The following is a 12291-nucleotide window of genomic DNA, read 5'->3' as shown; positions in this document are numbered from 1 at the left end:
TGAATAAATATATTCTTTAACATTTAACACAGCATGCCAACCTTTTTGGGTTGTACACACTGTGTAGTCTGTGCATTATGTACAAATGACTATTCGTGCTTTTACAGACAGTTATGCTTGTGGACAGCGACTTCCTGGAGTCCTCCCAAATAACCAAACTATTCCTAGTTTTTCTATGTTCCAGTTCTCCATCTATCCTCTACTTCACGAGATTTGAATGTTTTTAAAATTCTAATTCAAACCTAACCAGGCAACAGTTGTCTTAAACGGAAGTAATGGAAGAGCATTCCTCCCAAGATGGCGCTCCCATCCCAGCATGCAGCACTGTGTGACGGATCTTCACATTCTCCATGAAACAAGGTTACGCTTTAGTTTGGTAAACAAAAAAAATCTTTCTTTTTCAATTTGTGTCAACCTGTGCATCACGACTGACTAGTCTTTGCTGCTCATGAGTGCCCCAAAATTCAGTTTTTATAGGTGTAAATCTAACTCTTCATGTTTTCCTCACATTATGGTTTGGCTTTTATTTGATCGTTTTGTTTCCAAAGGGCTTCAAAGGAAGGCAACTAGGCCTCTTCTCTTGTCCAGTTGCCTTCTTAGGATTAGGATGGCCTCGATGACAGAGAATCTAAACAGACATATTGTTTTGTCTTGTTTTAACTACCTCCAGCACACAGAGCTGAGCAGCGCGACCAGGAGGTGTGGTGCCAGGCAAAGCCGCTCAGGGGATCCCTGTTGAGTGGCGGGTTAAAACGATAGTGGATCCCTGGGTTCTCCTCCCTCACCAGCACCTACAAACACATTCAAATTCAACATTTAACACAACGTTTTTCGATTAGTTGTCTTTTCCAAAGCACAGCCTGCTTAATCTTTCATCAAGCAACTCATATTACGACTGCTTGAGCTCCTCGAGTAGAGGACCTGTTTTGTACTTGTGATCTTACCATGACTATGAGTGTGATATTTGTAGGACCCTGAGCTTCAAGAGTTTCAGGTCCGTCGGTGGGCCGTCTGTAGTGGAAAGTGGTGCCAGCAATGTTGAACCTGCGAGGCGTGTCAATGGTCAGTTTCCCATTGATGAAATACTGGTCACTTTTACTCTTCAGCACTGAAAAACAGAGGAGGACATGAGAGAAAGACACATAATACTACCACTTTTTAGGTTCCTAGACCACATTAACCACTTATATAAGACAGTTTACGCAAAAATTTGCTTTTAAATCATCTTACCAAGGTAGTTGAGGGAGATGTTGAGCTCTTGTATGTGGATGAACACTGAGCCCTTGGGAATTCTGACCACCTCTTCATAACCTGAGACACAAAGACCCGCACAGAGTCAAAAAATGAAAGCAAGGTGAAAGAAGTTTGTTCACTGGGGATCAGGCGAGAGATGCATAAGTAGCGTTTAGTTCTGTGGGACAGCGATGGACTAAGCAGAGGCTTCAGATTCCAGCTGCATTCCTGGGCAGCTGTCCTCGGTTCTCTGCTCAAGAGCAAGAACTTTGCCAAGAGCCGGCTTCTTCTCTCCTTTTCTCTCCATTCCCTCCATCTGTCTTGGTCTCTTGTCCCTTTTCTTTTTATGCACATGTCACTTCCAACTTCCAACCCGGCTCACTGCTTTTTTCGGCTTTGCCCTGCTGTCCAGCCAGCAGGCCAGGCGCTGCAGCTCTGTAAATAACTGCAGCTCACTAGAAGACAGATTGAAAAAAAAAAAAAGAAGTATAATCTTATTTCTTCCTGTTACTTTGGATTGTGACTTCTTAGTGGAGCTTTAAAAGGTGGAACTAAACCCGGGTCTGAGATATTCAGCCTCAGAGACACACACACAGACCTCAAAAGTGTTAGAGTGAGCCTCCTCTTTGAACAGGTAGGGACCTGTGTGGTAAACAGAGAACAGAGGGGCTGTAAACCTCCTGCCCTTGATACTTAAGTGACCTCTCACAGCCTCCCAGAGCCGTGAGAGGACGGATGGAAAGAGACTTGAAAGGACATTATTGTGTCTATACTGAGATCAAATCAAAATTTATATAATATGGTGACTTAAAGAGATCAAAACTTTTCCAGAATGGAAGGAACTCTAATAGAAATTTATGTCTTTTTTTTAATTATATTTAGCAGGGCAGACTTTGTGGTTCAGCTTCATCTTGAAGTCATAAAGCACTCACAAGAAGGATAATGTTATCAGTGGCTAATAGAATAATTGAGCTTTGTGATGTTGATTAAAAAAGGTTTCCAGGACATTCTTGTGACTTGCTGCCATGAGTACTCTGAAGATGTCTTTTTTTATGTGTTTGCTTCAGGGATGCATCCTTAAAGTCTTACAAATGTGATCATTAACCGTGATTAGTTTGTATGTTTGCAAGCATATGCTCTCCTGCCTTTGCCAGCACATTGCTGCACATATGGGTCTGTTAGGCCACCTGAAGATCAGCAAAATGAGATAATTATATTGCAATATGTGCCATGTGCATCATGTGCGTGTGGGTCAACGTGCGCATGTGTGAGACAAACAAAATGGTGAGCCACACACATTAAAACTGCTACAAAGCACTGCTGGAGGTCAACTCCACAGGGATCCTTTAAATCTCTGAAGCAGACAAGAGAGGAGAAGTGTTGGCTGAAGGCTTTAGCAGTTTAGAGAAATCAAAAGCTGGCTGTAGACATGACTGAGTGATTCTGGTAGTCATAAATCTGCCTGTGACCAGAATAAGACTTCAGTCCTGTGCCTGGAGTTTGAGTTTGGTTAGAGATGAGAACATGTTGTGCTGTAGTTGTGATCAAACCAACAGAGTTTAGACATAAAAAGTATGGAGCAAAGTTTGAACTCCAATGAACTCAGTATAGTTAGGTTTTATGAGCAAAAACGAGCTTAAAAATATTTTTCTATGTAACTCAAAATATGTGCACACTTTCTGCCTCCCATCATACCTTGAGCTGAACTGGAGCAGTGGATTAGAGCTCAGCTTTATCATTGATGCTTGCATGGCTAAATGAGAGCAAATCTCTGAAATTTGGTTACAAAGTCTCGTGATAAACCTCACAAAAGAGTTGCAGCAACAAGTTAATAGTCACCGATCAAAAAATTGAGGTTAGGTGTGCACACACCTCTGATCATATGGTGGACATTTTGGTAACAAAACCAAATGAAGCAATATTGTATGTTTTGAATGTCCTAAATTATATGAACACTGTGAGGGGTAAGATTAAAAAGCATATTGATTTTTACACTTGACGACCAATTACTGCAAAGCATGCTGGGATGTAAGGACAGAAGTTTCACAGCAGTTTATCTGTAATACATTTTTAACATCAAGTCTGTAGGTGTAGAGTTATAAAGGCTTTACTAATTGTTCTGCATCAGAGAAATTAGATTTTGAAGTGAGATTCAAATTAGTTTCAAGTTCCGTCTCCAGCATTTCCTTTACCTTTACAAGGCAAACAATAATCACCTCAGGCACATCTATTATGGTGCCATTAAAAGAAAAAACGCAACAAAGCCTACACTTTGACTTCAGCTTTTTAACATTTTTTTGGGGAACCATAATGTCAAGATATTTTGAGGGCAGTTGAGACCTCAGCTGGGGTTTATAGACAGGCCTGGTCTCTGTGGTTCAGAGCACCGCTGCCTGCTCAGGGTGTGTCCCCTCTGAGGAATCGTGGGAGGGGGTGAGTGGTGTTGACAGTTGGGTGAAAGACTCTGGAGTTCGTGTTGTGGGGAGAGGGTAACTCAAAATAGAATGGACAGCAGTAGGACCTCAAGCCACACTGGTTGGACCTCACCTAAATCTGTTTGCCACGTTTCCTTGGGTGGCTAGTGGATAAATATGTCTATGCATACAATATAGACGGTACAGTATGTATATGTACTTATTTATATGTGCTTCCTTAAATGCCATGGATTTTTTGAGGAGTTCTTCTTTATCCTCTTCAAAACCTTTGGCTGACTCATCACTGTATTTGTTTGTGATGCTGACTTGTCTCAAATCATCAGTTAATATATATATATATATATATATATATATATATATATATATATATAGGGAACTCGCATAACTTGAGTAAGTTGTGCAGACCTTTACAAGTAGATCCAAACAGTAACAAGAGACCCCCAGTGAGCAGTCGATGCCGGCCTTTACGCTGCTTTAATACCCACCTTCATGTCTCCATATACAGTACATTCCACCCTCCCACCTTTCATGTAGGTGACCTGGGTTCAAATCCCCTGCATGAAAGGTACTGCCACCAGCAGGGGTCCTTAGGCAAGACCCCCTTACCTTACCCGCCTACCAGTGTAAGTCGCTTTGGATGAAAGCGTCTGCCAAATGCATAAACATAAACATGCAACTACTAAGACATCATTTTCATACGTAATATCAATCAATATCATATTTTTATGCAGATGACACTCAATTTTACTTTTGTTTTGACTCTTTCATCACCAACCGACCAATTTCTCTTAAAGACAGCTTAAATGAGGTTCAGATCTGGCAACCAAACAACTACGGGTCTGCATATATTTTCACAGCTCAGTTCATTCTCCACTAAAATTGCCTCCAGCTGCAGAAATAACCTTTGATAATAACCTTAACTTTAATCAGCATGAGAAAACACAAGTTCAATCTTGTGTTATTCAGTTACAAAGAATCTCTGAGCCCTTGTCCTTCCTCTATCCCAAAAACCTAAAGATGTGTTATCCGTGCATTTATGACATCGAGACTGGACTGCTGGAATTCATTATGTATATATGAATGGATGCCTATGGATGTCCCCCATATGAGCCTGGGAGTAGACGGAGATCCTGTGGTGAGTCCATTTACGAGCTTCCCAGATCAAGACTGAGAACTAGGGGTGACTGGGCTTTATGGGGCAATCAGAGGAAGTCAGGTGCACCACATCTTCGTCCACTTTTAAATCTCTAAAAAACTTACCTTTTAAAATGTGGTTTTACCTCACTCTTTTTGGTTTTACGTTGTCATTTTATTACATTTTTCCATGTGTGCACGAGTATGCATGTATGTATGTGTATTTGTGTATGTGTCTATCTTAGTACATGTATAGGCACATTTGAGCTGTTATTTCCTCATTAAACTGCTAATTCATTTTCAACTACCTCTGTAAAGCACTTTTTTTTTTAAAAGGTGCAATATAAATAATTGATATTATTATCAATCTTCACAAAATTAGCAGACATATTTGTTTTATCTGTGTGCACATGATACGCAACACAATGTACGGACAACCTCTTTAAAGACAACATTTATAGACCGATAAACTTTTAAGGCTTTCCAAGGGGTGATTGATGACTGTATTTGAATTGTTTTACTTTGAAAGAGAATTCCAATTTGTCCCTGCTATTAATGGTCCATTTGCATAATCTAGAAAAGTGACTGTTTATATCTGTGGAGCCAACTTTAAGTCTGGACTGTGTAAACTCTCGCTTTTGTGTTTCTCCCTCCATTTCTGTCAGAGCATTCATCAGAAAAATCTTTAAGTGAAACATGTGCAGAGATTAAGGATTGCTCTGCAGAGATTGTTGACTTCATGAAATAAATGCTCCTGTGACCAGACAATTACATGCTATATTTCAAGTATCTGGTGTATCCTAATTAACACTTCAAGCCATCTTTCCAAGGAACAGTCACGATCCAGAGTATCAGAATCCAAATGTGCAAAATTTTGGGAAAACAGACTACATTGAATAACTTCTCATGGTAAATGCCTCCAGTTGACTTTATCCGACTCTTGGAAAAATTAACACTGTTCCAATGTTGAAGTTAAAAAGTAACCCCCCCCCCCAGTGTTTATCAATTCAGGATTAATCAAAGTCTGGCGCTACATGTACAGAAAACTCCAGAGCAGCCACTCAAAGAGAATGCTGAAATAACTGGAAACGAAGAAGAAGCTCTCAAGAAATACGGTTCTCTACCTCCTTCGGGCAGCGAATCATTGAAGACTCCCTCCACAGAGACGCAGCTGCTCCCGTCACCCCCGCAGATCCGGCAGCGGTCCTCACGTACATCCGAGCTGAGTACACGATCACAACCTACGTGCTGCGAGAAAGGAAGAGACGAGTGAGCTGCAGGGGTCACTCAGGGTCATGAGGAAAGGGGCACAGTCAGTGAGTTGAGAGGTGTCAGAGGCCGTGCTGACGAATTACCTCCTAATGTCTTCCAGACCACTTTTTCAAAACACAGAAATATCAGATGGCAAGTCCAGATGTGTTTTCTGATCCTCTGCAGACATAATGCTCTTTGGTTGCTAAACTCATAGCTGTCGACATAAATAAATTTCATGATGAGCGAAACAGGTGGTTTTACTCAAACCCTTTAACAGGGAACAAAACTTAAACAAAAGTATAGAAAATAAATGGCGACTGATCGTATTCTCATATATTCATATGGCAGCTGCTTATTGTAGTGAAGGATAATGAGGCTTGAGTTTATTATTACTTTTAAATCGACTGAATCACAGCTGAATCGAGTCGAAACTGGTGGCTTTATGTTGTGAGTAACTGAGTTATTAAAGATTAAAAGGGTACCGATCAGAACTAGCACGATGCCTCATGTGTACGCACAAAGTGCTTCTCAGAGCTCCTGAGGACCAATAGCTTACTATAGTTTACATACTGCAGAGCTAAAAAATGGAAGTGGCACTCACCTTTAACCATTCACTTTTAACTGGAACACCTTTAATAATCTGAATGATGTCAGCATGTGTTACAGATGAAGAAAGATAAATCAGTTTTTACTCAATATCAAGTAATTATGGAAAGTCGAAGAACGGGCGAGAATACGGGCCTTCTTTCACACCTGAAGGCACCAGCACACATTAGAGTCCTGTGATAGTACCCGATTTAAGTCTGCTTTGATTTACAGAGATGTGCAGCGGAATGATGTCTACAGAAAGAGGCATATTGTGAATATACATCTCAAATCAAGTGCACTGAGGAGTGCACACCCCTGCTGTAAGGGCACAGGTTGCTCCTCGATTCACCAGGTCAGTTGTTTTCATGTTCTTTCCATTTTATTTTGTCCAGCAGGTCAGGGAGAATGTCTGTTTGGAGTTTATTCAATTGAATAATCAGTTTTCCAGGTAAGGCGAATGCTGACAGCCTTTCTACCTCCATCAGCTGACCGTCTTTCTCTCTGACCCATTCTTTGATTGTCAAACCAGCATAAGGCTGCAAGCAAAAGACGGAGATTTGTCTGCAATCTGTTTGGACTTTAATGTGTGCATAAAAAAAATTATAGTACAAGAGGTGAAATGAGAGGAGTGGCTGGATTGAAGACAGAAAATTTGCAAGAAAGAAGTGGAGAGGTGCAGGGAAAGGAGAAAAATTGAGACAATAGGGTGAAGTGAATGAAAACCAGCCTGCGGTGCAGACAGACTAACGGCTGAGCAGGAGGGTCACTGAGTTCCTTCAGAGCAGAATAGAGCAGAGTACAAGAGAAAGAGAGGGGAGGAGGAGAAATGAAAAAATGGGGGGGGGGGGGGGGGGGGGGGGGTGTTGGTAAACAAAATTGTCTTTTTGGGTGAGCTCAAAGCTTTCAAATAAAGGAGCTCAGTGGGGGGTAAAAGAGGCAGCAGAGGGGAGGCTGAAAAATAAATTCTCAAGCTAGAAATCCTGATTTTCCTTTTTTCTCTTTCCTCAAAGCTTTTACTCTTTGGTTAGAGCAGAACTAATTGTGGATTTGGATTCATCTTGAGCCACATAAACAATGCACTATTATTGTTATGGTTTTTTTTTTGTTGTTGTTGTGTAGCCTGGTCTACAAATTGGCTTTGTGGCTGTTAAATTAGTTCCAGGGACCTGTTGAAGCTCCAGGTGGTCTCCAATTTAAATCTCAAAGCAGTTTAATGTTTTGTTTTGATTAACAGCTGTGATTACGAGAGAGGCCATTAATGGGAATCTCAGACTGCTGCCAAAGTTACGGCAGTTTATCAGCTGTGCAGCTGATTGTGATGAGGGTCAGTGGTTAGTGCGTAAACTAGACAGTGGCGGCTGTCCAGAGTCTTCAAAGTGAGAATAAACAATGTTATCCGAGATGATGACAATCTTCTGTTGATCGTTGTTAACTGTCTCCTCACGTTTAATGGACTTTATTTCAATTCAGTTAGTTTAACTCACCTTACACTCTCCATTGACACACACATCCAAAGAGTCGTCCCGGCAAAGCGTGCCGTCCACCACAGCAGGAGCTCGCTCGGTGTAGAAGTTGTACCCTTCTGCAAGGCAGTTGAGAGAGCAGGGCTTCACCCCTCCTGGATATATAAACAGACACACATTGCACAGGACACATAGTATCAACATACAAGAACTATCCATGCAAACAGTGAGAACATTTTCTTAATAACGTTTCAAATTATTTAAAAACACACGCTTTCTAATGTGACATCTGCTCAATTTTAGGCAGTTAATTTATTGTGTTTATTTTAGCACATCTTAAATTTGAATCGCTTTAAAGAATTTTCTGCATAAAGATGCATCGTGATCACCACATCTGCGTTTGGCACTAAATGGACCGTTGAGGGAGATTGTTTTTTCAGCTGTAAAACCATGTCTCACATCTTACCAGCTGAGATCCATAAGACCATTCTAAAGGAACTCAGGGTCATGGCAAAGGTTCAACATGATTTTGAGAGGTCTCTTCAGGGTCTGAAATGTTGAGTCCACTGTGTATCATAATCCCGCAGTCTGATGCAAATATAAAAAACAAAGATTTTGAATGCGGGCGAATTAAATACAAGTTAACCCCCTGAAGAGTCCCTGCACCAATCATCATCTTCACTCCTTACCGAGGAGCCAGAACTGAGATGAAGCATGCCTTAACCTGACAATGAAGATGTGGTAATCCTTTCTGAATGTTGCTGTTTGGCATAGAATTCAACACTGAAACACAATCTGAAAAAGCATGTTGTGCTGACATGTGAGAGACAAGTCTTCTGCTCCTGTTCTGCTGAATACATCACATTTGTACAGGGGTGCAGGCAGAACAAGAAGGCAAAAGGCTGCAAGAGAGTAGGAAATGTTTTTTCTGTGGTGACATCCAGAGAACAGGCAGCCGAAAGTGATTATGTCACCGTTACTCTGGATTGCACACATACAGACACCAAACCACTGAGTATTAATTCAGTGAATGCATACAAACAGATATGTGCACAGTCTGCTTAAACTCCTGAAAGATTTCAAAGTAAAAAGATAAAAAGATAAAGAAAGGTAAAACACGGCCCGTGCCAGTTACAACACTAACGTGTGCCATATATACCAAAGTCAAAGTTAAGACAAACGACTTCTTTACTGTTTCCCAAAAGTCGACATTTTTAATATTTAGCAGCTCCAGTGACTTGAGGAAGTTAAGTACTTAGTGGCCAATAAATACACCAGAATATGAAGACATACACACATTCACACACTAGTCGTGCCACAAATCTTCATTCATCTGTGAAACTTGCCAACAGCTCCACTATTTGAGTGGCTGTTGACATCAGCCTGGGCTGTGTTTGTTTGTGCTGGCAGCTCTGAAGCAGGTACAGTATGTGCTGGGAAACAGCGAGAGTGAATATGTACTGGTAGGGGTTGCAGATAATAAAGTGGTCAGACCATGGAAAACTACAATTCCCATGGTGCCGAGCTTTGGCAGGGCAGCTATCAGGAGAGCGTGTGCATATTAGAGGGTGTGTTGAAGGTTGAATGTGAAGGCTGCTGGATTGAGAACAGTAATATGGAGCAGCTTGTTTGAAGGAAAAAAACTGTGTAAGAGCCGAGAGCTTTTTTAATGAACTGTCCTTGGCTGTCTGAGCTGAGAGAGAAAGGCTGTCTCTGTTCTACATGTCAGACAGAAATGAGAAGGAGTGATTGTATAATGGTGAACTAAATAAAGTGAGAATGGAAAGAAGTTAACAGAGAGGGGACACGGAAAAGAGGAAGGAGAAGAAAAGGGAAGCTGCACTGAGTTAGAGGGTAAAAGTACAAGAGCTGAAATGAAGATTTAAGGACAGTGGTGTGATCTGGCCTTAAAACGGAGCAGAGATTTCGGCACTTGTCCCATTTTAACAGCTGCAAGGGATTTCCATTGTAAAATCAGCTGACTTGATGAAAGGAGCACTTGTTGCCTGAAGATGGAATTGGATGGCTGGCCATTTCTGTGAGCCATTATGTGAACGCAGTGCCCGATTAAAAGCAGTTATATCATTTGAACTATTTATCTTTCAAGTCCAGTTTCAGCATCTAGTCCTCATAAGAAACAAAGAGTTCCTGCAAGAAATTCCAGGACGTGTGGCTCTCTGCAGCCAGCATCTGCTGGCCAGACAAGACAGTCTGCAGCTTTGATTTGCCTGTTACTCTCTCCTCACATGCACACAACTGTTTTTCTTTTAACCTTTGTTTGTTCCCTGCATATACAGCCTATGGTCTCCTGTCATCAGCTCTCAGCTCACTTGTTTTCTGTTGACCTTTTGCTCAACGCTAATTTCACAAATATACTCCTTTACTTTCCTTTTTACTCTCTAATCTGGGTTTTAATACAAGAAAACAGTGGGTTTATTTTCAGTAATTTCATTTATTTTTTTATTGTTGTGTTTCTCCAGTATCTCTGCTTATCAGGGATCAGGTTGGGGACAGCAGATACAGCAGAGATCCCATGTCTCCCTCTCCCCTCCATCTCTTTCGGAAGGACAGGGGGGCAACTCCAAGCCAGCCAGGACACATAACATCTCTCCGGTGTGTCCTGGATTTGCCCGAAGTCCTCCTCCTGGTGGGCATGTCCAAAACACTTCCCTTGGAAAGCGTCTAGAAGGCAGATGCCCGAGCCACCTCAACTGGTCAATTTACCCAACAGTTGCCCTCAAATAGTCAAAAGAATTATGTCTTATTTCTTTTAGTAAGTCCAAAGCATTTTTCACCTAAGTAGAAAACAAAGCACCACAGCTGTCTCTTCAGAAGTCTCCTGAGGGAATCCAACTGGGCATCCATTATAGGACTGATCATGCTTTTAACTACAAATGTTTTTATGCAGGTTATATCGACATGCACAGCCCAGTGAATATGTCACTTCATTATCAGGACTGGAATTGAGACAAAAAAGTATACCCTCTTCAACTCATATTGCTGTGAATCCCCTGTAGTATGGCTTACTGACTGAAACTGAAGCCAAATATCATTTGGCTATACACATCTTAGATCCCTTATTCCTAAGGGACAGTTTTCTAGTAAGTGTGCTATTTTTGACTGGAAGTTCAGAGGTTCGGAAGACTGTCCTGGTGTGTTATTTTGAATGTTGCTGTCCCAGAGAACTGAGGAACATCACAATCTTCTTTCCTTTCATAAGGGATGATCTATTCTAGAATCTGCCACGGCAGATAAGAAGCGCTCGAAAGACCATTCCTTTGCATTCCTGGTCATTTCACTTAGTTAGGAACCTTGCTGAGTGAGACAGACTATTCAATAAATTTTTCTCAGCACAGAAACCCCCTAACGTTGTCTTCATTCTCACCACAGTCAAGCTGTTGACTCATTCTCTATATGATATTGCTGAAGTTTGGATTTTCCCACAAGTTACGAGTAAGTTTCTTACATGTGATTACGCTTGTCTGTTTCTGACGTTTCACGTCATGTGGTTTTAGATCAAACTTTTTTAAGCTTTTTTTCTTGAATGTCAGCATTACCTTTGTGGTCAGGTGTACGACCATGAGACTGTTTATGAGGTATTGGAATTTGGACTTTTACCTATCTCTGCTGGACTACGTTTGGCTCATCTCCAGGGTCAGAGAACACTTCCCTTTCACTTACTGTGTACCTGCTACTACCTAGGATGAGTGACTGGGATTGTAAAATGCCCTGAAAACTACACTTCAGGAGAAAACTAAGTTTCAACTTCATTTTTTTGGCACTGGTCATCATTTATGATAACAATAAACTCACACAGTTTATTGCTTGGAAAATGCAATAACACCAACAGTCACATTTCTGATTTTTGATTAGCTGTCAGTCTCATAATATGTTATGTTACTTCATATCAATTAACCTGTAGGCAGATGCCAGACAATCAGAGAAATGGTGGGCAACCTTTTTTTGTTGACAATGAGTGACAACCCTCAATAACCCGTCACTGTTTTTGCTTAATTTGTGCTGTACATGTTCAACGTTTCGTTTAGTTTAGACCTTACGGCTGGTTTAGACTGATTTGACAACAGAGGAGTGAGTGGCCTGCAGGCAACGGCAGCAGCAGCAATAGTCGAGAGGTTGCCAAGCTCACGCTACACTCAAACACACACCAACATTACATGGGACGG

General features: G+C 41.3%; 1 protein-coding gene across 1 annotated transcript in view; it reads right to left on the bottom strand.

The window, feature by feature from the left end:
- The window catches only part of adamts10 (ADAM metallopeptidase with thrombospondin type 1 motif, 10), a 56538-nt gene that overhangs the window by 12312 nt on the left and 31935 nt on the right, over positions 1–12291 (bottom strand). The window contains exons 17-21 of the mRNA XM_075485732.1: positions 8129–8262; positions 5927–6050; positions 1231–1311; positions 945–1108; positions 665–791 (exon numbers count right to left, since the gene is read on the bottom strand). Of these exons, the coding sequence (XP_075341847.1) occupies positions 665–791; positions 945–1108; positions 1231–1311; positions 5927–6050; positions 8129–8262 (630 nt within the window). The remainder of the gene's footprint in view (positions 1–664; positions 792–944; positions 1109–1230; positions 1312–5926; positions 6051–8128; positions 8263–12291) is intronic.

The sequence above is a fragment of the Odontesthes bonariensis genome, chromosome 15, assembly GCF_027942865.1.
Source record: "Odontesthes bonariensis isolate fOdoBon6 chromosome 15, fOdoBon6.hap1, whole genome shotgun sequence".
Lineage (NCBI taxonomy): Eukaryota > Metazoa > Chordata > Actinopteri > Atheriniformes > Atherinopsidae > Odontesthes > Odontesthes bonariensis.
The sequence above is the reverse complement of the archived record's forward strand: the minus strand, read 5'-3'. Positions and strand labels throughout refer to the sequence as shown.